The 26,685-nt window shown below is 32.7% G+C and overlaps 1 protein-coding gene across 4 annotated transcripts in view; it reads left to right on the forward strand.

Moving 5' to 3' along the window:
• LOC118199327 (axotactin-like) overlaps window positions 1–26,685 on the forward strand; it is a 260,812-nt gene that overhangs the window by 33,376 nt on the left and 200,751 nt on the right. For 2 of the 4 annotated variants that reach the window (XM_085824186.1, XM_085824184.1), the window contains exon 2: window positions 13,190–13,290. Coding sequence is in view for 1 of the 4 variants with exons in the window: in XM_085824183.1 (XP_085680309.1) it covers window positions 22,661–22,688 (28 nt within the window). In the remaining 3 variants the exon portion in view is untranslated. Of the gene's footprint in view, window positions 1–13,189; window positions 13,291–18,965; window positions 19,234–22,534; window positions 22,689–26,685 lie in introns of those variants that run through there. The other 2 variants (XM_085824183.1, XM_085824185.1) reach the window with 2 other exon arrangements.

A 26,685-nucleotide genomic window follows, 5' to 3' on the forward strand; every position in this document is an offset into this window, starting at 1 on the left:
GTCACCTTGATCACATCCGAAGGAGTAGGGACGACTTGCAGAAATTTAACAGTGGTTGCCTATTGCAGCGTGTACAATTGTCAAGAAAAAGCTGGTTGTAGCGCCTCATTTCACAAATTAGAATTTCTTCATATTTTAATTTTTGAAATTGAGATTGATTTTTAAAAATTTAGCGTATTTATCAAGCATAATTAACGTTCCAAATAATTATAAAGCTACGGCATGCTATTGATTTTTAAAAATTTAGCGTATTTATCGAGCATAATTAACGTTCCAAATAATTATAAAGCTACTGCATGCTTTCAGGGCTGGATATTTTTTTAGCTTTTCCTATGCTGTAAGGAAATTTGTAACTACTTCTTTTAGAAAATGATATTTTTAATCTGAACTAATAGAAATTTCAAACAGGCAATTTTCTCTTGCAATTTTTATGCTTTTTATTGCTGTAAATAAGTAAAAAATACTAAAATATTTAAAAACGAATTTTTGAAAGTTTTGTTTAAAATTCTAAATTGTGCTGCTTTTTTAAAATTATAGATGAATATTATAGCACAATTTCTAAGGAATTTTATTCAATTATATTTCATAATACATCATAGTGATAAACACTTTTGACTCCTTAATAATTTTTATACGTTTAATTCTAATATTAATATTGTATTTAACAGTAATAATAAATTTTGCTTGTATTTTATAGTGATTATTTTTTAAATTTATTTTTAGTTCTGCATAAGTTTTTTTTTTAAATTATTTTTATTTTTTTAATTTACTGTTAATTTATTAGCCCTAAGGGGCGGTAGCCTAGAAAGGCTGTTAGTTTCGAAGCGGCATCTTGCGCTGTTTTACTATAAATGTCCGTATCTCCTTGCAGATTGTTGTTACCAAATATTATCGCCCTTTATTATATTTAAAGAAATTAAATAATGAAGATTCTGCATAAATACATGTATGTTTCAATCTATTTCATATTTTGTAAAACTTTAACGAATTTTTGATAAACAAACTCAACGAGTTCAGAGAGAGAGAGTACTGTACGGAAAATAACAGTTTTATCTCCAGTGCGGAAATTCTAAAGATATGCTGTTTACAAATGTATGTGGTTTGCGGGCGAAGAACATGATATTCAGTAAATATAGGTAACATACAAAACTTTTAAAAAAAAAAAGGTTCCTTTTGGGCGTAATATAAAATCTGAGTGCTTCTAGATTTTATTTTACCTTTCCCCCTCTTCATTACACTCTGAAAATTTTTATGCTCTGAATTTTATAAATTACTAAAATAAATATTCCACTTTAATGTTAATAAGTAAATGATGATATAATCAAATAAATGATTGTTTTGTAATGTCATTATAGTTTTGAAAATCACTGCCTGAAAATAGTCATTAAATTTTTTTAAAAAAAGTTATCAAATCTTGTTTAATTTTACCTTATTTATTTCAAAGCATCACGTACTATCAATCTTATTTAATTTTACGTTATTTGTACGCAAAATTAAGTTCATAAATTTTGTGCGTAGAGTTTTTACCGTTTCACCAAAGTAAAAGATGTTTCTACAAGAATTAACGCGTGAAAAAAATGCGCGAAATGCAGTAAAAAGTGCTTTAATGAGATATATTAAATCCTATTTGGAAACAATGTGGCTTTCATAATCTCATCAGTATACGACGTATCACATTTAATAATTAAAAAGAGTTATGTGATACAAACGCCTTAGGTTTTAGTGTTAAAGTAAACCAGATCGTCCCTACTCTTTCCTGCCGACATGTTGGTGACACGCGCACCGCCCACTGGGTTAGTCTATCTCTTATAAGGTCCATGTTTCACGCTTCTATGCATCTACAACGGCGAATGAATACATTCGTAAGCACCAATCACAATTTCGCTAACAATAAACTTTCTGTTTCAGCCAATCAACGTGTTTGTTTCTTGAAGTGGGCATGTATTTATTTTGGCTTTGTTTATACTTTTTGCAAACATAAATTTTACCTTTTATTTTCGCAAATTAAGGTTTATTTCTACAAAAGTAAATTTATTTTTTTACATTTCTTTTCGCTTTTCTTATTTTACAAAATTATTTTTCCGATTATTTTTTACTTCCTTGTACAAAGTAAAGGAAGTATTGCAATCGCGAAAATTTTCGGATGTCATATTTCAATGAAAATATCCATTTTGACCGCTATCGAATGCAATTTAACGATGTTTTTGTGTACATCTGTATATAAGTACCGAATGAAGGACTTTTTCCCCCAAAATGAGTTGCGAAAAGGATTTAAAATGAACTCTGAAGAGACTTTTTCGTGAAGTCTGTGTACGTATGTATGTATATATCTCGCCTTAACTCAAAAGCGAGTATCCTCAGAACATTGAAATTTTAAATATAGGACTGCTAAAGCATGTAGTTGTGCACCTTCCTTTTTGGTTGCAATCGGCCGCACCAAAAGTATATAAATATGTATATATGTATATCCACTCTGTTAGTCGGTTCAGTGAGCTTTTCATTTAATTCTTATATGTTGGTAAATTATGCACTTTTTAATTTAAAAATGATTGAATGATGGTGTTCTTCCGGTTAAGGATTTTATGCCTTTAGTTAATCTACATGCAGTAGTTGTAGAATTATCGACAATTTAAAAGTTGTTCAAGTGTGGCTAAGCCTATTTTATTACCATAGCAGCCATATTTGTTTACATTTGAAACTTGGCAGAATAGTGAATTTAATCAGTTTCTGCACCTTCAGTATCTTTTGCCGAGTGGGAGCAAAAGAAAACTTTCACTTTTGTGCACCGAAAATCTTCTTGCCCGCTGGCCGAATTGCTTGTTTTTGCGTATAAAGTCTTAATTTGAATTGCAAAAATTGTTTTTTTAATTGTTTTAACTGTATGTGGTGTTTTATATTTTTCAATTTTTAATATAGATAGTTTGATAGTTTATGTATTTTTGCCTAATCACGAAGTGAAAACTGCATTAATTGAATGAAAAATACATTTCTAATGAAATTCGAGGAAATAAGTTTAAATGAAATGCAAGAAATATGCCTATAATTTAATATTCCGTAGAAGGAAGTTATGTGATGTACACATCAGATTTTTTATTTTAAACATGCTCTTGCGTTTAATTCTTTTTTATTTTAAAAAGTAATATTTATTTTCACAATTTATTTTATTTATTTATTCTTCTTATTATTTTGTGTTCACTTTTTATTTAAAATAATATTTTTATATTTTCACTTTATTTGTTTTACAAAAGTAATACTTAATTTTCATAAATTAAATTGTTTTTCACTTTCATGTTTTTACAAACGAAATTTCTATTTAGAATTTTTTTTTTCTGTGTTTTACATCGAAAATAAATTTCAGTTTTTAATTTTCGTCTTATGAAAACATCATGCATGTTCTTAACATCCACTTCAGAGACTCATAACCACTACTATAGTAAAACTTAACGCAGCCTTGACTTTCTAAACAAGGTGCATGGAAGTCGAAATATTTTTAATTACAGAGAAGAATATCTTTAACATATTATTTAAAATTGAAGTATAGCCAGATCTGTGAAGAAGAACTCAAAACAAAGTCTGAAACACACATAGAAATGATGTTCAAGCATGAAAAGGAAAGCTTGTCTTCTTTTCCCGATTTGGAGTAGTTTTTTCGCTTTTTGTCTTTTATATTCATCTCAAAACTTTTTATCATAGTAGTCATTTTACATCATTCATGTCACAGTCATTTACTTTTAAGTAGTTAACTTAAAGTTTTAACACTTTTATTCTAACTTAAATAGCTACTTCAAATTGGCATTATTTTATACTGAACTCACAGTTATTTGAAAAAGTCTGACATTTCAAGGATATCATACTTCTCAAATAAAATTATGCATAAACATCATGCATACAGGTAATATTGACATAAACTCCATATAATGAATGATCCAACATAGTCGGCAACTTAAAAAAAATTTAACATATTTAAGTATGACTGATAATCTGAAAAGGACCAGACTTTCAAAAGAGAGTTATTTTAATTAAATGCTGAAGCTGTACGATTCTTCGAACATATATAACATTTAATATTTCATGACCATCGTACATAATAAATAAATGACCTACATTTCACAAAGTAGATTTTTCTTTTAACCGGCTGTATTGTTAAGAAAAAAAGGATGAAATAGTGCTTGGAACCATTCGGTATTAGTGATCCTGATTTACCACACATTGATCAAAATATGCATTCATCAAAGTCAGCTAAATAAATTGAAATACAGATATTCAAACAATAAGACCAAGGAGGTAAGAAAGGAAGGAGTGGCCAAATCGGTATTAGAAGTGAAGCACGGCTCCGAAGCTTCGGTCACCAGATGGGGTGTTTTTTGTTTACATTCAGAAGCTCGCTGGACAGCGCTCTGATAGTATTTCGACACACGACAGTTCCATACAAATCGAAAAACTGGACACTTCCGCATAAAAGAAACATTCCTAGTATGATGGATAATAGCAATTTGTATAGTTTAGCGACATTTACGCAAAAATCACATCTTGGTTATTTTTCAATAACTAACAACAGCGATTTTGATTATGAATTTATTTCATAAAATTTTAAGCTGTTGAACTATAAAAATATAGATTTTAGCAAACAAGTTATGCTTAAAGAATGAAAAATACCTCACCGTACCTTTAAAATTGTATAAATTTTTCGATACCCTTAATACAGTATTCGCTACTTTTATTTTATGTTTCCGACGCCAAAATGTTTTAAATAAAATAAATTTTTTTCACGTCCACATATTATTGTAACATGTACTTTTTAAAATTACTGTAAATTACTTTACTCGAAAAATATAGTGAATGCACAGAAATTAAAGATTTCCACATGTCGGAAATAATGAAAAATATGAAACATGTATGGGTATTTATGTACGTGCTTCCAAAAAGCATGTATCTCTACCTTTAACAAAATACGTAAATTATATTAAATTATTTATAAATGTATTTGAAATGAAGGATTTATTCATTCATAAATAACTGGGAAAGTTACTGTGAAGAAATCTAATTATTAAAGGTATCTAAATTTATAATGATTATAAATATTATCTAAATATATAATAATCTTAAAATTGAATTGTAAACATAAACTGACATCCTGTTGACAAATACATTATAAAACTATTTTCACACTGTTTTTAAAAAAAATTAACGTTTACAATGAGCGAAAAAAATGGTACTGGAGATTTGTATTTAGACGATTTGTCAGATTGTGCTGACAGTTATTCAGAACAGGAAGAATCTGCGGCTGAGCGGCCGGTCGGACGTGCGTACGATGTTGAACCGCTGGCGGTCGGTAAAGTGTTAAGACATGGTTAAAGTTCTCAGCGATACACATTTGTTTCTTTTGGTTCGACAAAAATATCTTTCTAATTTAGATCTTGAAATCTTTACTCAACAGTCTTATACTATATAGGCCAGTCTGATATTAAGAGCTCCCTTTGAGTTCGAAAAGTTGATTTCAACATCTTTTTCTCCATTAATTCTAGTTTAGAATGTAATGGAGTCACCTTTTTTTGGGGGGGGGGGCTGGTTTTCGATGTTATTTCCACATCGTTAAAAATGACGTCGGTGTGTGAGTGAAAGAATTATTGAACTTTTAGGGACTCCAAGTGAGGAAGTGTTCGTATTACCTCTTTCTGTTTTTTATAGCTGGAGTTCAATATTCAAGATAATAACTGTGTTGCAGAAAATACCATTCATGATTTTTAGTAGCTTTTTTGGAAGCTCTAGCAGTTTTAAATTCGTTAACAAAATGTAAATGGATTTTTTTAATTAAGTAACTCAATCCCGATTTATTTTTAAAATGAAGAATTTTAAATTAAAACTTCTGATTTGCTAGTGTAAATTGGAATTTTTGATTCTTGTTTATTTTTTCTTCTAAAATAACCGATTAGGAATGTGTTTATAGTACTCGTTAATCTTACGCTTCGTCAGTCTTCCGTTTTGCAACCCTTGGCACAAATAGTGCTTTTCCGTTTACTTTTGTATTTTTATAATCAGAGTAATTCGAAGAAGTTCTAAAGGAAGAAATAAGGATGCGAAATATCGTTTTGATAAAAATAAGAAACTCAGTTAACTGGAAAATTGTGAATTGCTAAGTAGAGGTGAAAGACCGTAACTGTTTAACAGTGCGAGATCAAAATTTTAGAAGCATTCAATGGGGTATAAAATGTGTGTGATGTATATGGCTGTAGGATATTATTTTAAACTTGGTTTTATCTGCACTTTTTATATTAAAATTTTCTTCACCTAATTCATATATCTGGAGCACCTTGTTAGAAAATTCCTGTTGGCGAAACAAAATTTGTTTTTCTCACCCTTTTAATGCGACGAGCAAGTTGGATTATAACTTTATTTTTTGAAGTGACTGTATGTAAGAAAGCAGAAACCTAACCTCTCGGAAATGGAAAATAAAGAGGTTTTAAATAATAATTATTTCGCTTAAATTACTCTCTTACCGGCAGACAGCTGAAGTCTGCATGGAGCCACAAACAAGAAATCCTCATTTTGAGTTCAGCTGCCGCTAGCTTTCTCCTCGGGCCTTTTATTTTTTAAATATGTTATTAATGCGTTTAATGCTGTTTTATCATTTTCTTGATTTTTTAAGGTTCTTGAGAATGATACGCAGTAATGTAAAACGTGCTTCCCAACGAAAAATAGTCTGACTGGTACAACCAAATGAGTCTATTTGACAGTTTATTTAGTCTGGCAGGTACTTGGCGGTGTAGTATATTATCCAGGATTAAATATGCTAGATTCCTATTACGATCTAGTCTTCCACAGCTGTATTCCACTGCAGGTTTCCATGCGCTGAAATCGCCACACCACGCTGGAATGATTCAGCGTGCCCTCGTCGATAATGCACATCGACGAGGATAAGGCATCGTCGATAGGGCACGTCGATTAAGGCACGTCCTGACCACCATTTCTTGGATTCTTCCGCGGGTTTATATACCTCACCTTTTTCGGCTCGGCGCAACCTCAAAGGAGGAATGCAAATTTTCCAAGTCTCTCCCTTGCTGAGCTGAAAAGAGAATTAAAAAAAAAATCATTAATTAAAGTTCAATCCCTTTGCCGCATTTTCTATTGTTACGTTATTTTCTTCCTACACGTTCGTATGGGGTTTGTAGATTTGGAGTGAATAACGATGACACTTTATGAAGTATCGAAACACACTTTATTTAGCCAATATTAATCAGGACAGCTCCAAAATCACGTTTACAGTCGTTGAAGGACTACTGTACACACGCTGCAACAATCAGCGACACAGCCTTCAGGCAGTCAGGATATAACGGTGAAGACGGCTTCACGGCAAAGCACCGGAGTACAGCTCCCGAATCTCATTGGTCGTTCTCGGAACTCCACGTACACTCGCAACTCTCCACGCTACAACTCGTGATGGACTCGACGATACACAAGAGTACAGCTCTCGACTCAGCACACTCTAAGACAAAACTCGGAGATGCACTAACTCGCGATACACTAAAAGACTCTCGATACACTCGACGACCAACTCCGCGCTGGACTTCGAGACACTCGCTCAATGACTGACTATCAACTCGTTAGACGAGGCACTGACTGACTGTGGACCAGCAGGGTTTATATAGTGTTCGAGAACATTCTGGGCTAAACCGGTAAGAATTCGTTCCAGAAGGTGCTCCATCCATCCATGGCATATCGCCGATTTTGTCGCCAAATGGGGGATTTCTCGCCAAATGGGGCAACCTTGCCATTTTATGCCAACCCTAAACCTGCTTTGCGGGGAAGCTATCTCACCGTGCCTGTACAAACACTGTGTTTATCTCTGCCAGGATTTTCGTTAAAATATCTGCTCGCATTTCTACTGTTAGACACGTACTTAATGTCGATTTCCTTCGTGTTATACAACTCTTTTATGTAATGAAAACGAATATCAGAGTGTTTTGCTCAAGAGTGATCAACTGGATTTTCCACCAAATGATGTTCACTTTGATTATTATTATGTAACACAGTTGGTTCAGCTATTTTCTCCGAAAAACCTAGCTCTCTTAATAGTAACCGCAAATGCATCGCTTCTTTTGAAGCTTTAGTTAACGTTATGTATTCTGCTTCAGTGCTTGATAGCGCTACAATTCTTTGCATGCATGATTCCCAGGAAATCGGCCTTCCTGCTAATATGAAACCATAACTACTAAATGATTTCCTGTCGAGAGTACTTTCGGTCCAAGTCCACGTCTACATAACATTTAAGATTTTCATACATTTTCTGATAAAGTTATATTCATGTTTAACGTAGATTTAAGGTTAGGTTTAGGATAAGGTAACGTAGATTACTGTTAAATTGGCGAAGTTTATTAACAGAAAATAATATCAGAATTTGTCTCTTTTCTCATCGACTTAATAAGTATTAGCAGAGAGCATTATTAGATTACTTCTCAGAACAGCTGTTGTCAAAACTTAACGGATCTAAACTTTTCTCTTTAACTAATGCAAAAAATGTTTTCTATAATATTCAGTTAAAAGAAGAAAGTGCTAATTTGTGTGCATTTGTTACTTCCTTTGGGAGATAACCGTTTCTTTGTCATACCTTTTGGCCTTAGCTATGTGCCCTGAAGCCTTGAAGCCCAGATGCAATGGAAAGTCTCTTCTGGCCCAGCAATTTAATTCTCCTGATATTTATCCGTATTTTGATGGTATCGTCATGTATAGTGAAACTCTTGATGACCATTCAAAAAGTTAAATATGGTGTTTTACATTGGCAGGCAAAATGGGTTGAAATCCAACAAATAGGGCATTCAAATTGCAATACCAGAATTAAAGTATTTAGCCCACATGGTCTCATCTGATGTCATTTCATTAGATTCAGCTAACATGCAATACATGGCAAATTTTCTCACACTTATTAATATATAAGAATTGATAATATTCCTGGGCAACAAATTATGAGATTTGTGTCTATATTTTTCATGAAACGTCCATTATTGGTTAAAAATACCAGCTGGCTATGACATGCGAAGTGTGATCGAACATTTCTGTGAGTCAAACATCTACTTCAATCAAATCTTGTATTGCAAGTCTTTGATAAAGACAAACCAGAAGTAATTTCTATTTGATAAAGACAAACCAGAAGTAATTTCTATTGATGCTAGTTCATTTGGTCCAGGTGGAGTTCTTCTGCAGAATAGCCCAGTAGCTTAAACTTCGTCAACATTAAATGATGCCTAATCCAGATATTCCCAACTTCTTGATTTAGAAAAGAACTTCTTGACGTAGCTAATGTTTGTGAACATTTCTGTTATTATTTTTTTGTTCAAAACATAGAATTACAAACAGACCATAAACCCATATTAATTCACAATTCGTTTGATGCTCTGTCTCCAAGATTCCAGAGACTGTTACTTCGATTGCAGAGATATAGTTTTAAGGTAACTTATATTCCTGAGAAATAGTTAACTGTCGCTGATGGTTTGTCTACAGCGTCTATGTCATTAGTTCCTACCATTATCTATGACGTAGATTATGTCTAAATAACGGTCTCTTTGGCTGTTCAAGCTTCAAAATCCAAACTTGATAAGAATAGACAAGCAATAAAAGATGATACAGAACTACAAATTGTGAAAAATCGCATCTTGAATGGCTGACTTAAGAAGAAACAAAGTCTTGATGCTCTTGCCAAATCGTATTGGAATTCTTAGTCTGAATAATATATTGAGACTGACATTATTTGCTGTGGACAATGACCAGCGATCCCAGATTCTTCTCTCAAAGATATATTTCAATGTCTGCATGTAGGCCATACAGGCATAGTTGAAAAGATTTTGCACGACATTCTTTCTACTGGCCAGGATTGATATCAGATATTTAAACCTTCATATTTAATTGCACCTCTACTTAAGAACACTAAACAACCTTTTCTAGACAGAAAACTACCTGATAGACCTTGCCATAGATTTCTCTCACCTTTCATCTATAACATACATTTTGGTCATTGGTTGTTTTTAAAATATATAGAACTACAACATTTGCATCAAACTGCATCTGAGTAATCGAAAAACCTATTTTGCACGTTTCGATGTTCCAGAGGAAATAGTTGCTGGCAATGGTTCACTATTAGTCCACTAATAGTGGCAGGGGTCCACTATTTGATACCAAAGAATTTCATCAGTTTTGTAAAGTTGAGATATTTTCTTTAATTTTTCAATTCCTAACTATCCTTGCTCTAATGGTCAGATCAAACGATGTGCGCAGGTTATGAAATCAAATTTAACTAAAGCTGTACAAGATAAAAGCATGTCCACCTTGTTTTGCTAGAATACAGGAGCGAGCCAATGAATAGCGTGCCTTCACCATTTGAAGTGGTGATAGGTAGACGCACAAGTATGTCCACTTCGTTTTGTAGAACACAAGAACGCGCCAGTGGATATTGTGCCTTCACCTATTAAAGTATTGATAGGTGTACGCACTCCTACATTAATTTCTGTTCTAACTGCTTAGCTTATTCCTCACAAAATTATAGTGTTGTATTGAACCGTTTGAAATACAGACAACGCTGCAAGCACAATTATGACAATCATTCACATCGACTTCAAACACTCTATCTTGGTAAAACAGCTTTCTTTTTGAATCAGCAGAAATGGAAGATAGGACAGATAACAGTCGTAGGACCCCAAACACGATCTTGTATCAGTACAACACAGAATGGTAAACGATACCTTAGCACATATTAAAACCCTTTAAATACTCGATTGTCAGCAAAACGAAGAGTATAAAGCAGAATATTTGTTTCCAGCTTGCTCAGCAAATAATGCACCTGTGATTACTCACAATTCCTGTTCATCTCGGTGTACTTAATGTTGATGTTGATCCTTCTCTAGTAAGTGGTACTCATGTGACAAGAACCGGCAAAAGCTGCAAAACCTCCGCAACGTTTTAACGACTTGTGGGAGGGTGGACATTAATCGTTTTTCTTTATTTCATTTTTTAAGCTCAGTTATGTGATAATTTAAAAACAAAATTTAAGCTGTGTGTCTTCTTTACCTTTCTCCCTCTTTCTTAGCCTTGGAAAGAACATGTTATGTATGTAAGTTTAATCTTAGTCATTATAAGTTGTAACTATAACCGCGGTTCTACAACTTCCGTTTCTTATGTTTTCCTGCGAGCCTGTGTGTTGTTGGTGTTGGCACGTTTTAGACATTGTAAAATATCATCCAATAAATCAATGTTCTTGTCCATATGAATATAAATTATTACTTTCTTTAATTATGCAAGTTTAACAGCTTAGTCTACCAAAACTAACAAAAATCGCGAAACTGAATTATACAAGTAAATTTTTGCGAAGTGAAGCGTGACAAAAGCAGTTAGGTGTAGGAACACGAAAAATGTACAAGCATTTGCAAATACCTGTGAATTTATAAAAATTAAAAATGCTAAAAAATATGTAAAAAAAAACTTGCAGTAACGCAAAATGCAAGGGAAATATACCTAAACTTATAACAATAAAATGGATATATAAAAGTTACAACGATACAAAAACAAATTTGAATAAATCTTTGACTAATTTATAACACATTGTCCTCGTTAAGAATTACCAGCCCAATTTAAATATTGTTCTGATTTGACCATTTTTGATAACGTAGCGTGGTTTGGTTGCCAATAAAGTAATGTTGTAAATATTCATAAAATAAAATAAAATAAATAATAATAATACTAGGTTTATACTAAAATTGATATTTGTGTCCTCAATAACGTTAGAGATTTAACTATGAATGGGAGGATGGACAGTGCTTCATTACTTGTTTCTATTTCAGATGGAAGATGTCTGTATTAATCACAGTTATCTTCAGCTGCGATTGTATTTGCAATTAGTTTATCGTATATTAATAGTGGAAGTTTATGACGGTCTTCTGTAAAACTAAGCTTTACTTATTCAGTCTGTGAAATCATTTTGGAAATAACAATTTCTGTCATCTAATATTTATACATCAAGGAAAAAAGTCGCGTCTTAAATTCATATAAAAACTTTTTGCAAAATATAAAAATAATCCAGAAAATAACTGGGGTTAAGATCTTGAAACGCATCCTTGCTGATGAACAAATAGTTTTTCATTCAATGCTTTTTTTTTTCACCTTTGCGTGAAGATCAAAATTAAAAACCTGAACAGAAAAATCGGTATCTTAGTTTTATTGTTTGGGAAACTTCTTGTTTACAAAAATATTATGAAGTCATTCACGCGTTTTTTAATAACATTGTTGTAATGAAAAATTCAGTCAGTAATTTTAAGACTTATTGTATCTGTTATTTTGCAAGAAAGAGAAGCAATAACAATGTGATTCCTTTAAAACGCTAGGACTGGAAACAACAATTAAATTCTATTTACTGAAATTTCAAGTATATTTGCAGTAAGATATGGATATTTGAAAAAGTGGCATGGCTTCTTTAGTTAATAGGCAAATTGTCTAAATTCCGATTAGCATTTAATGAAATTAAAAAAAAAGCTTTAATTACTGCTTTTTTGACATCAGCATTGTAACACTTTTATACCTCAGATTCAGTGGAGCATTGAGGGTACATATAAATACGCATGTAAATGTTTGTTGCCACATATATTTGTAAAAACGTCAATAGCTGTTATTAACCCCGTTCATTTTTATAGTTTCATTTTACTAAGAAAGGAAATCCAAAATCATTTTTATTACCTTGAATTCATCTTGGTTTTAATAAACACTTTTGATAAGTCACTCTTGATTCCTGTTTATATTTATTTACTTAACTGCTATAAAATGAAGTAACTGTTTAGATAGAATAAATAAGCATTAAGCCCGAAATTGTCTATCACTCCTAAATTTAAGGAATCATTCTGTGATTTATAAACTCTTTGTGTGATGATATACTTTGATAAATTTGTCCTTATCAAGCGATATTATTATACGATGATTTTCAACCTGACTAGGTAATTGATGTTTAATTCAATTAAAAAGCAAGCAGATATGATTTTTTTTATTTGCACTTTAATAATGAAATTGAATTAAAGCCTGTTTCTCATAACTAACCTAATTTTCGTCTTAGGTTTAGTAATGACATTTATATATATATATATATATATATATATATATATATGATGATTCAAATTGGATATCAGTAAATTGAAACTTACATTTTTTTCTGTTTCAGAGATTTATATGCTGCATTTACGTACGAAATGGTAAAATGATGAGAAGCATATTTTCATCCTAAGTGCTGTTCTACATCATCAATCCATTCTTCCATCTAAGGTAAGCTCTAACTTATTAAACTCTTATTAAAACTGGGTTCAATCAACATAAATTTTAGATATCGTCATTTACAGTTTTCATCTTTGTGCTTAACTTTGCTTGTAACAGAAGAATCATCACTCTTTTACAAAAATTTGGAAGCAGTGTAGTGTGTAAAAGATTAGTTTTGCAAAAAAACCGTTGTAACTTCCACAATCGATATATTGTTAAATAAGCAAAAATATACTCACAACTGAAGATAAATGTGACTAATGAAGACATTTTCCGTCTGAAATAGAAACAAGTAATGAAGCATTGTCAATCTTCACATTGAATTAAAAAACGCTATTTGAAAGCACAAATATTAATTTTAGGATAAGTCTATGGTTACTATATTTTATTTATTCATTAGCCCAAAATTATTTTCTCAAAATGTCTATTAATATTGACATGGCATTTTGCGTCGGTTCACTTTAAACGACAAATCACTTTTCAAATTGTTACCAGCAAAATTATCGCTCTGTTTTATTATTTCTAAAGAAATTAAATAACGAAAAATCTGCGTGCATATATATAGTACCTAGAGTCATCAAATTTTGAATGAAATAAGCCTTCACACGAATATGTGCACTTGGAAACGTTAGTCTTGAATTTCGAATTTGTTTTATTATTAATTTCGCATATTTTGTAAAATCTGTGATGAATTTTTAATTAACAAATACAGCAAGTTGAAAGCGTGCAGAGGCAACACTCTTCGAAATAAAATGTTTTTATCTCCAGCGTGAGTCTATCTAACGAAAATTCTAAAGATATGCTGTTTTTAAATATTTTGTGAGTTTGCTGTTGAATTTAATTTTATGTAGCATAAGTGCGAAGAACTTGATATTTAATAAATAGAGTTTAAACCTAAAAAGTTAATAACAACAGGCAAAAAAAATTTTTTTAGCCATCTTGCTAAGAAAAATGAATGCTGATATGATGAACTGTGAAAATAATAAAAAAGTGTTTGCCAACACTTAACATTGCATCGGGAATTCTGAACGTATGCTGCTATGCAGTTTTTTAAAAAGTTGTGTTTTTTGCTGTTGAACTGTATTTGACGTAATTGCGAAGGAAACGATGCTTAATAATAAAGCTAACAAAGACAAAAAAAGGGGGGAGGGGAATGAGTTTAAAAGCTGAATGCTAAACCGCGAATTCAGAGAGCGTTAAATATCTTAATGGGTGACTGTTAAAACCTGAAATCTTTCAGATTTTTAAAATTTTGTTTGCATTTATTTATTGCAGATTAGTATGCATATAAGAAATTAATCAAATGCAAAAGTAAACGTAATGTTACGAAATGAACAAGTTATGCACTCAAATTAGGCAACAAATTACAGGATGGGGACAAAATATTTATTACGGAAAATGCAAAAGTAATCAATCGCATATTTTTTTATAACAAGCTGATCATAATAGCAATTCAGTTTCAACTGAAATAAAAGCTCTTTTAAGTCGTGCTGTTCTACAACACTTGATCAACACGTTGGTAAAATTTCTGAAATCAAAACATGAGGTTGTAGAGATATTAGGTTATTTCGGAAGCAGGATACTTTAAAAATGAGCCATGCCGTCACCGGGAATCGAACCACGGACCTCTCGATACGCGCCGAGTGTGCAGCGCACTACACCACGAGGGCACGCTAAGAAGGCGGGAGAAATACCTTATAAGGTGTGCGTATCTATCCGAGATGACCGTATACCATATTAAAGAAATTTTTTCCATAAGGGGGACTTAATTTTTCCATCATTTTCCGCTCTTTCTTGTTGAAATAAAATTTAATGCCTGCGTAAGCCAATATTCAAAGCTTTACTCTATAGCAGGTTTGGCTAAACTTCATGTCAGTAAGAGCCGCACGTTTGAATTCAAGAATGTTCGAGAGCCGCATCTAGATTTTCTAAAAGCCACAAGTTCATATTTACATCATTATAGAAGTACTGGAAGAGGTTTTAAATAGAAATAAATCCCTGATAACTTTGTAAAAAGAGTCTAAACTAATTAATTACTTCTTTTCGGACAGTGAATAGTTTTAGTTTACCATATTTTATACATATTTTTTATCCGCACGAGCCGCACAAATTGCCTGCGGGAGCCATATCAGGCTCGCTAGCCGCACTTTGGCCACCTCTGCTCTATAGTAATTAATATACTTCTGTAAACTATGACTGTTAGAAAATTTCCTTTCACTGATTTTATTCCACTCATTGAATATTATTCAAATAGTCTGCTTTGCGAACATTTTTGAAGATTTCAAAGCATGCATTTTCCTAGCATCATTCCAATAATGCATATTCGGAATTCATTCTGTTAAAAAAATGTTAGGAACTTATTGGCTTTGCGACGGGGTTAGTTAATATAGGTTAATAATTAGTTAGTACAGGTACAAGTGAGGAGGACACCAGAATTTTACCATTGGTTGTGTGGGTATAATCTCATTTCCTTAACTATACACCACCGAGATAGAGAGCACCTAGGAGGACGGTCCGAGGGTCTCCCACTCCTCTTCGTCTACCACTAAACCACTCAAGAGGACTTCCGGCTCACTCGTATTTTAAGTGCCCCCATGCCGCTCAAGCACTATGCGCTTACAAGTATCCGTGCCTTCTCCAGGATTCAAATCCAGGCACATCGGTACGGCAGCGACGTCGCTAACTGCTGAAACGATCAGGGCGGCTCCCGTTGATATATACTGTTTTGAAAAGATCGATGCAAAATTATCTCGCATCCACTCAATGTTTAATGTTGTAAAGGGCCTTTCTTTAATTTTATTTGATCTTGAAGTTGAAATAAGCATTCTTGATCACCTTCCATGTGTCATCTTTAAATCACACATCCATTGAGTGGAGATAGGTTTTAACCTGGAAGAGAGACCGATGCGTTTCAATTCGATTTCCATTTCGTCTAATGATAACATCATATGCAGATAAGTGGTTGGAACTCAGTTATGATAGACATTCAGATTATAAAATAGATGAGTCAGTAGATGTTTTTCACTCGAGGTTTTATCGCTGAAGTTTCAAAAACTTCTCTCTAAACCGAATTTCTTGTCATTTAAAACGCCTGCGTTAAATCTTCTGAACAATGTTCGCCCTTGCTAGGTTTAATTCCAGACGACTGGCTGCATAAGATTATCGTGTTTTCCCCATGTGTAACTTTAGAAAAACCTTCACAAAGACAGTCTAATAGCAAATAGCCCTCATGTCGTTATCCCTAATAAATTAGCTGCTGTCTTCTTATTGAGCTTTTTAATGGTATCTTCAGATGCCCGTTTGTTATTTAGTTAAAAATATATGTTTTTATCCTGAGATCTTAAGTGGCATTATTTTCTGTTTTATATTGAATACTGATTCGTTGATGAAATCATTATGGAACCTTTTAACTCTGCAAAATTCCATATTTTTGTCTTAAAATTAGCCATCAGGTTTAAAATTCATCCTGATATTACCTATTTATTGTAATATTGCTCATAAGATAATGATCGGCTATTTGGAAATCCTGACTACGTCATATCAAATTCTGTTCGTACATCTTGTAACCATAATTATGAGAGTTAAACCTTTTATAATATTTTCAAATTACTTTGCTTGCTCTTGTTACTATTCGAAACAGACGCGTTGCTTGACGGGAAAAAAAAATAAATAATAAAGAAAAAAGAAAAGGCTCCACATTTTCTTCAAAATTTTGCCTTTAAGTTGCTTAGACATTTTGTTTGTAAAAACCTTGTTCTGAAGAAATTGCGTTAGTTAGATGTTTGTTGGAAGAGCCATGTTAAAATCGAAATGGAAAGTAAAAAAAAAAATCTGCATACGTTATATTACTTTATTCGAGATTAAACATCATTTTAGGAGTTAAATTGGAAGCGGGACTCAGGAGTTGGAAACTTGTCTTATAATAACAGTGAAGAAAACTGCAAGCAAAATATCTTTTTGTACCATCTCGATACTAAACAAATAGAAATGAAAATTTAATATGGTAATTAATAAAAAACTTTTTAATTAACTTGAAGTTTTTAAATTCGTTTCATATATATTTTTCACGCGTTTCATATTAATTTTATAATACATTGATACTACGGTACCGAAGGACTCGGGTTCGAATCCTGGCGAAGAAGACATGGCTGTTTGTAAATGTATAGTGTCGATGGGGCATGGCGGTGCTCTAAATATGCAGCGAGCCGAAAGTTCTCTCGTGTGGATTGGTGGAAAGGAAGAGGGATTGGGAGATCCCCGGGTTGCTCTATCTCAAAACTGTGGGTGGAAAATAGAAGTCCCAGTGCTTAAATTGCGCCGGAGCCCACCTGAGCCCGGCTCCGGTACCTCTCAATTTTTAAGATAAATTACAATTTTAGCCGGAGCGCACCGGAGCCCTAAATAAGATGAGCTCCGGTACTTCTTTTTATAAAACTGAACCACAATTTAAAATGAAAAAATTTAGAATTCCTACCGTTTTAGTTTAACTACAAGAATTTTCATCAGCTATACTAATTTTTGTGATGATAAAAGAACTCCCCCCCCTACGATCAGAGCTTAAATTGGGTCGGAGCCCACCGGATATCGTTTCCGGTGCTTCTTAGTTTTTGTAATAAGTCATAATTCTAACCGGAACGCACCGGAACCCTGAATAAGAAGTTCTGCGGCACTTCTTTTATGTAATAGAATAACAATTTTAGTAGAAATTTAATCTCGAAAATTTTATTTTAACAATAAAATTATATTAAAAATCACTTATTAAATTTCAATTTATCTCTTTACATTTTATTTAATTTTAATCATTTAATTACTTCAATCTTTAATTAATTCAATAAATAATAATTAATTATCTAATAATTATCAATTAAATTATAGTTAATTATATAATAATTATTGATTAAATAACAATTTATAAACATTAATTAAATAGCTATTAATTAATTTGATAATAATTAACTACTTAATTTTAAATTATTAATGAGTTTAATAGTCATTTTATTTATTTAATTACTCTTGTTCCTATTTGCTGACGGTCTTCCATAGGGCTCCGGCACTTATAATCTTAGAAATTAAGCCTTGAGAAGTCCAACATCTGTTTTGCTCTGGCAACCATTGTTCCATGTAATATGGACAGACGACAACAACAACAGTACTTTGATAGTGCAGTTATTACCTAAGCTCGATGAATGCAAACTGCACAGCGTTCTTTGAAAAGACCGCAATACTTACTTTTCGTGCTTTTAGGAAGAGATAATAAATAGTGTTATATAGAATTCTAGAATGATTGTTAAGCCTCGTAATATGCGGTGACTCATGTATGTGGCTTTGTGAACGTGGGCCTTAATCACAGCCTAGGCCAGTAAATTACCTTAACTGGGTTTCTTAGGCAAATTCATTCGAATTCACTCAGAATTTTTTCAAAATAGATGAAAATTGAAGGGGAGAAAAAAGTTTTAAGAACTGTGAAATTATCACTTTTTGCTGATTCCTTGCATTATTTAAAAAAGAACCAACGAAACTGAAGAAAAAGCTGTTATTACCTGTCTATTGCTTTAACCTTGTTTCACCTGTAAGCCCGTTTGTGTACTCACAGATGACGTCACTGTTGATAAGTCGTCCATCTTCTTAACGGTTCACCTCTCGGGTAAAGATAACGTTGCTTGTAGGTGAGAATAATCTTTGCAAATCAACTTCCACATCCTGCGTTCGTGCATGGACTTTGAACACACTTTTTAAGCGCGGCCAGATGTTCGTGGTTATTCAGGTTTCAGCGATGATTTATTTTGTCTCCTGCTGGGTCCATTTCGCGGAAATGATGTTGAAAAACTGAATTAAATAACTGATTCTAAGCTATTGCTCTTTTTATTACTTTCTACGCTGAAAAATACTGTTACCTTTTTATACATCTAGTTAGAGGGAGTGGCCACTGATACAGATGTTGTGAAGCGGTTGGTAAGTCTTTTTGTAAAATTTACTACGATGTAAATCGTGTAATTATAATAATGTAAGTGTTATAGAGTATTTCATATATATATATATATATATCAAAGAAAAAGAATGTTATTAATAGCTACTTTCATTCTGAAAGAAATTAAGCATCATTTTTCAAATATTTTATTCTTGAAAGCCAGCACGAAAGTTTACGCACCTTTGATTCCTCCCACTCCCCATCTAATAAAATAATGTATTGAAACTATTTCAACTATTCATTATCTACGAGTTCCGAAATGACCTGTTGCCGTGTTCATTTTTTTATTTAGCTGTGTTTTAGTATCTGAAATAATCATTTGTTCATTTTATCCTGGGTAATTTTTATCAAAATCGTAGAATCGCGTAAGAACATCAAAAAATGTACGAATTTTTTAAAGCTATGTATTTCAGGATGTCTTTAGTATTAAATGTAAATTTTAGGATTTCGAAATGAAATTAGTTGTCAAATTAAAGCTTAGTACGGAAATTTTCTTATTTACGTGATCTCTGATCGAAATATAATTTCGGAACTTGAAAGAAAACTCTTTAAATATTAAAAAAATCGATGATTGTGATTTAGCTGCCATTAAATTATGCAGCTTATTGTTAACCTTAATAATAATTAAGAAAATAATAGTATGTAAGAAATTGTTTCACGAATTAAAATTTTAGAGACAAGCTTGAAAATATTGCTTGGGAAGAGATAATATAATTTTGCTCTTAAATACAGAAAGCACAACGTTGTGAAAAGGTTTTCTAGTTGTTAAAAATATATATTTCTTGTAAATATGCATAACTTTGGTGAGAAACAGCTGAAAAACAGCTTTATTTGTTAAAACAAGCAGTATTTTATGAAGCTGTTAGCAAGAGTTCTTATATTCAGAACAATAGGTATGAATATGCTTTTCTCATCAAAATCAAAAATACATATAAAATGATATAATCAAATATATATATATATGCTTTTGCTCGCTAAAAAAATAGGAAAACATCGTAATATTAAAAAGAGTGGGAGAACAGATATCCCAAACCCATCCAAAATATTCTTAGGTTATGTTCCAATAGTGTGCGTGATTGTTATAAGAAAAGAAATTGTTAAAGAATGATTTTAAATAAGCCGTTTACCTTTTAAGGGCATGAAAAGTTTCAAAACCATATAAGATTTTTTTGATTAAATACTCGTATCAGTTTTTCGCGGGATTTTTGATAAATATGTGTTTGTTTGCAATTTTAAATGCACTGTAGGTTTTAATCGTTTTATCCGAAGTTTAAATATTCTATAATGAATTTAAATATTTCATAATAAAATTTAATTACCAACAAAGACCGAAGACATTTCGAACACATGATAAAAGTTTCTTATTCGTGGAGTTAATAACTTTTAAAAGACAGTAAAACGGAAGGTTAGTGCACAGCCGTTTAAAACTAAAGGATAATTGTAATGTGATACTGATTAAAATTCCATTTTATATCATTATTTATAGCGATTGTATGCTACTGAACACATAAGCATGCTGCAGCACGGGTATTTGTGCATAGAATGTATAGACAAAGCAAAAATGAGCAAACTGAAACAGGAAAAAATTTGATGTCGCGCACATATCCAAGGTCCTGATTAGCACATAAGTCGCCTTGTAGATCTGTGTGCTAATCCCACCCCCTTCTCCACCAGATTTTAGGGGGCCAAAAAATCAGTTGTTAATTCGAACTAACCCTATTTTTCTCTCTGGAAATGAAGAAAGTAGATATCGGAACCTCTTTAAAGGTATACTATGCATTGGCCGTAGACTGTGTAATCGGGCCCTCCACAAATTGTGGTTAAATGTTAGGATGTATGTTTGAAAGTGGTCATATGTTGTTAGTCATGTCTGAAAAACATAGTTTAAGTGAAGTTTAGAGGTGACGTGTGGTAGATTCAAGGCGGCGTGAACATAGATCAGAAATATTCGCCAAAGTGTGATCTCAAAAATCTGCAGAAACTTTTTAAGCATGGGAGCATTTTATAGTCTGGCTGATCTACATGTAACTGCAGTAGTATCTACGTGTAACTGGAATAACTGACGACCGTTATTTGTCACTGGTGCGATGAACCGTTACGGAAGCGGTAGACAGTTTGAGATCTTTCAGCAGTCACTGTTAAGACTTTTAGCGATTAAGCTAGATGCTAAAGATATTTCCTGTATTTACAGGCATTATCTTTAAGCTAGAAGACCACTACTTTATGTCTTGCTCCCTGCATCTTCCAGAAAAGAGCGTTTAAGGTGTTGGGTGTCGGTGTTGACTTCGTCATCGTCAGTAGGGTCAAGAATAAACTACTTGCAGAAGACTGCTAGTCACTGACACGATTACTATTCACAGATAGTCCAGGTTCCGTTTAATACCGTATACGTTAGACGTATTTTCATCTCGAGCAACTTTCCATCACATATCTCTGTGATGACAGTGATTCAATAATGGCGGATTATTGTCTGGGGACGAATCGTGAGAAACAGCCACATCAAATTCATATTTGTGTCAGAAATTCTGTAACCGTTCAGAGACATACTACATAAGAGTTTTGCATCCCGAGATAAGCCTTTTTATGACCAGAGAGTGCTATGGATCCAGGCTGTTTTGTTTATAAATGATAAAGCAGTATCAGATCGACATGTTGTGATTGCTTAAACACTGAAATTGAGGACATTATTCGAATGGATTGACCGCGCCGGAATTCAATCCAATTTAGCATGTCTGTAACAGTTTAGTCGGCAAGTTACGATGTACTAGCTCTCTGCTAAGAGTCTTTAGGAGCTCAGATCTGCTCTCTGAGCAGAATAGCATTTGATCCTACTGAATTTAAACAGCGTTTTAATTAATAGTATGAAAAGAACAGTGAAGTCTGCATGTCTGCGAAAGAAGATCACACATCCTATTAAATATAACTTCAACAACAGGCATAATTTGATTTTACTAAACATTTTCCATATAGTTCAGCAGTAGCAGCATTATTTTAGATTTATTCAATTTATAAACAAAATATGTCTTTGTGAATATTTGGGAACAATTTCTGCTTGTTATTTTATCCTGTTTGATTTGATTTTAATAATTGTTTTTTATTATTTTTGATTTTGAACTCGGGCACATTACAAAATGTGTGGAAACAATACTGTAACGGTCAACACTCTAATCATATAAAAATGTATCACTTTTCTTATATTATATAATTTCATATTGATGAGAATTTTGCTGTTTTATTTTATTTTTTTTCCGATAGGATTTAACTTATTTGCTTAATCTTTACCAGGAAAGGAATTCTCAAAAAGTTTACGATTTTTGCCGGAGGTAAATAACCAAGGCTAAAAGCGCAGTCTCATCTTTTGTGGGATCAGCAGTTAAGTAAATAGGCTAATAATGCAGGTTTGGCTACGTGATGATAAGCATTTTAATGTCCAGCTTAGGTAAAAAAATTTCTAGATTATTAATTCTTAGCAGGCGTGTTCCATATTAGATAAGGATGCCGCGATTTTAATTCATTTTCTTATGTCTCTTTATCATACTTTATTCTCATTACTTCTCAAGTCAATTGTTACAGTGATAAATGAATACCTAGATTGATAAAGTGTCCGCTCTGCAATTCGTTATTGGATTGGTATTTAAATGTTTCATGTAAAATGTAAAAGATCTCCATGTAAGACAATAAATCCTATCTGCTAAGTGTGTGAGGTACAATACTGTTTTTTCATGAACTTACATCTAAAGTATTTCAAAAAATAAAATAATGAAGTGAAAAATTTTAAGCGATGGAAAAACAATGGAAGTGTTTGTTTCCACTGCAAAGTTTAAAACAATGGGATTTGTTGTGTTTAATAAAAATTGGATTTATCCAACCGTTGAAGTCATTTGTACCGAAGTAAAGAAAAAAATAATTACCATTCTACTTTTTATTTTCTTTTTGGATTATTTTTTTATATTTAACTTTTTTATTTATTTACAAGTTTTAAATATATTATTATCAGTTAATGTTCCATACTAAGGTCACACTTTGAAATAAAATTTGCGCCGAATACTTCTTGGTCGCCATCTGCTAGTAGTAGATGGAGCTTTTAGAAGTATGTAGCGAAATAAAAAAAAATTTTTAAAAATTAATTTTTTCACCTATCTAACAAAAACTTAACATAATTAGTCTGGTTTTTCGAGTTTTACTTTGTTCCCCCATTTTCTCTTGCTTGTCATCAGGGCATTTCTTACGAAGACCCCCCCCCCGCTAGCCAGCATCAATGATTTCATTTTCTTCTTTCCTTTTTCTTAACAGTCATTAATGAATGCGTTTCATTTGTTGAACTTCCGTTTCGTCAGACATGATTTGTGATTCCTGGGGCGGAAAAGGACATACCGAGTGCTTTTAAATAAATCTGGCGTTCATCAGGTTGAAAAGAATGCTGTAGGGCAGCGAGGCAATCCAAAAGATTCATAAATAATTAAATAATAATCGACAATAAAATAATAAACTGAAAATAACCAGTGAAAGAATCAATGATAACTATTTAATGTTACGAAGCCAGGTGATTGTCTATTTTTCCGAGACGAAGCTTTGATTATACGGTTGCAAGGACTGCAAGTATGATATAGATGTAATATCTGATACCGTGAAACTTGGAATTAAAGAATGGTGAAAAATAACCGAGAAAACTCTCATTTATCGAAAACTGAAGAGTAATTTTTTAATTAAGATGTATTAAAGCACAGATACAGGTGATTGATTCCATTCCCATGTATATTTTTTAAAATCGTCTCTAAAGCAGAATTTAAGATTTGTATTTTGTTATTCATTTTCAAGAAAGATGATTATTTTCTTAAGTTCATGAAATATTTTATGGTTTCATGAAGCATACGAATTTTGTATATATACTTATAATTTTAGAGAAATTGTTGTATTTTTCTGATTAATTTTCATGTTAATTCCATTTAACATGAAAATCTAGAGAGAGAATGTTTTGCCGAAAAAATAAGAATATAGCGGCAAGTCTATTTAACATTGAGTAAATGGTTATCTCGCTAAATTGGCGATATATCGCCAAGCTGGCAACGGTTTTGGCCACTTTAACGCCAAATTTGGCGCGAAATCGCCAAAAGTTGTGAAACATGGAGACCATCTGGCGACATTTTAGTCCGAACCCTGTATTACCGTAATAGGTATTGTAACTGAATAAATGTAGTTTGTCACTGTAATTATCTGTAACCGTATCTGGCCCTCATATGCCTTCCAGTAATTTCGAGAAGGAGAAAGTTCTAGAACAGCGGCCGCGGGTAAAAACTATATAAGGCCGGAGAGAGCATCTGCCTGCAATTGTTGTGAGTTGTTAGTTCAGCGTGAGTTCGGAGTACTGAGATATCTTCGGGTTAGCTTCCTCTTTAGATGCGCTAGGCACTGCGTTGTGTTTAACGTTCTTAGTAGTTTGAAGTGTAACTGCTGATTGTACTCTGTGATATTGTGAGCACCTGTAAGAGTATTTTTTCTGTGGGAAGTTTCAGAACTCTGAAATTTTTTTTAATAAAATAAATTTTATAAACCTATCACCTGTGCCCATTCAGTCTCTTACGAACCCGTACGCAGGCAACATTCTGAACTGTCAGCATTCATTAAATAAACTAAATAATAAAACGTAGCATTTTTCTATTGTGGAGGTTTCAAATACCGAACATTATGGCATTGCTTTACTAATTTTCCTATCGAGCATTATTAATAAACATTATTAATAACTGACTTTTATTTTTTACCGAAATTGCTATTATTTTTTATTTTTTACCGAAATTGCTATTATTTTACCAGTATAAACTATTAAAATTAGCGATAGTTATCATAGAATAAAATTCTAGTCCATTTCCTTCGATATTTTTCCTTTGATACAATTCTTTTTAGAATTCAGCTGTAGTTGACTAGAATTTTGTCGTTCTTATTTTTGTCTGTTAACAATATCTTTTTATTCTTCATATATTTTATTGGAAACTTTGTAGAGACATTAGGTATTTTGAAGCGTGAGAGATGAAAAATGAGCAACGCATACGCTGAGACTCGAACCATGGACCTCTCGAATATGCGCCGAGCGTGCTGACCACTACACTACGAAGACATGCTAAGACGGCGGGAGAAATATCTTACATACTCCCCCTCTTTTAAAGGACGACTGTGGATTAGAGGACCCAATCGCCAAATCCTGGGGACGGAGAATCATCTTCCACCACCCTTTTTAGTTCGCGCACCACTGTAGAGACATTAGGTATTTCTGAAGCAGGCGAGATGAAAAATGAGCAACGCCTTCGCCGGGACTTAAACCACGGATTCCCGAATATGCTTATACACAGACCATGTATGCCCACGTAATATTTATATTTATAAATGGAAGAAATAATCGCTTCTGTCAGGATGACTATTAACACTGTAAGAGTTTTGCAACAAAGTCAGGTCAGCGGTTATTCAAGGCGGCGCTTAGCTTTATGCACTTTAAAGAACGCATTAATACTGAAATTGAGGGCCAGAGGTAAAAACATTCCTTATTTCGGTTAATTTTGAAGAACCTACTCTTTAAATGCCTCTTCATTTCTCTCCGTTATCTTTTGCAGAACAGACAGATAACCCTATCGTGCAATCAGCCAATCGAAAACATTCATTAAAAAGAATTTGATGTGAAAAAATGGCGAAGTGTGTTTTCTGTAAATGTTAAAAAACCCCCAAAATTCATTTTTAATCCTTGGCAGTAATGTTCCTCTGTTAGAACGTAATTAATCTTGGATGTTTCTATTTATTTATTTTTATTGTCTCACTAATACCAAAAACAAAAGCATTCTCAACAACAATGTCATATTTTAATATGATTTTTACATGTTTGAAGCATAGCAAGTGATACTGATGAATTGTTATTTCTTTATGAAGCAAGATTGCTGTGAAATGAATTGCTTATTTCCGAAAAATATGGGAAAAGCATCCATTCTTCAGAATTGTGTTCGCATGTTAAGATTTCAATTGATGGGTTTACTTTATTGCATTTGTAAAATTTATCCTTTTCCGAAAGTAAGAGTTTTAAAACTAATTCTTGCTGCTGATAATAAAAACTAGAAATTTTTTTGCAATTTTTAAATTGCAAAATTGCTTTCTATTTTATTTTTCGTATTTATGTACATATGCAAGATACAAAAATTATTATGGGTCTTTCGAAATTAATCCGCGTCCTGTCGTCTTATGTAAGCGTAGCAATGCGAATGTTTTTTTCCAGTCTCATGAACTTAAAGACCCTTTTGACTTTTTCTGTATGTGCACTTTTTCCTTATTTCCTATTTCACCTCGTTACAGCTAAGACGTATAGCTTTTCACTGCTGTCTCCCGTCCATTGTCTGAAAATGTAAGCTATACACAGTTGTGGGGTGCATATTGCACTTCTTTGATGTGTGAATCGATAG

The sequence above is a fragment of the Stegodyphus dumicola genome, chromosome 9 (genome assembly GCF_044657685.1).
Source record: "Stegodyphus dumicola isolate Sdum_Otavi_A_Nest chromosome 9, ASM4465768v1".
Taxonomy (NCBI): Eukaryota; Metazoa; Arthropoda; class Arachnida; order Araneae; family Eresidae; genus Stegodyphus; species Stegodyphus dumicola.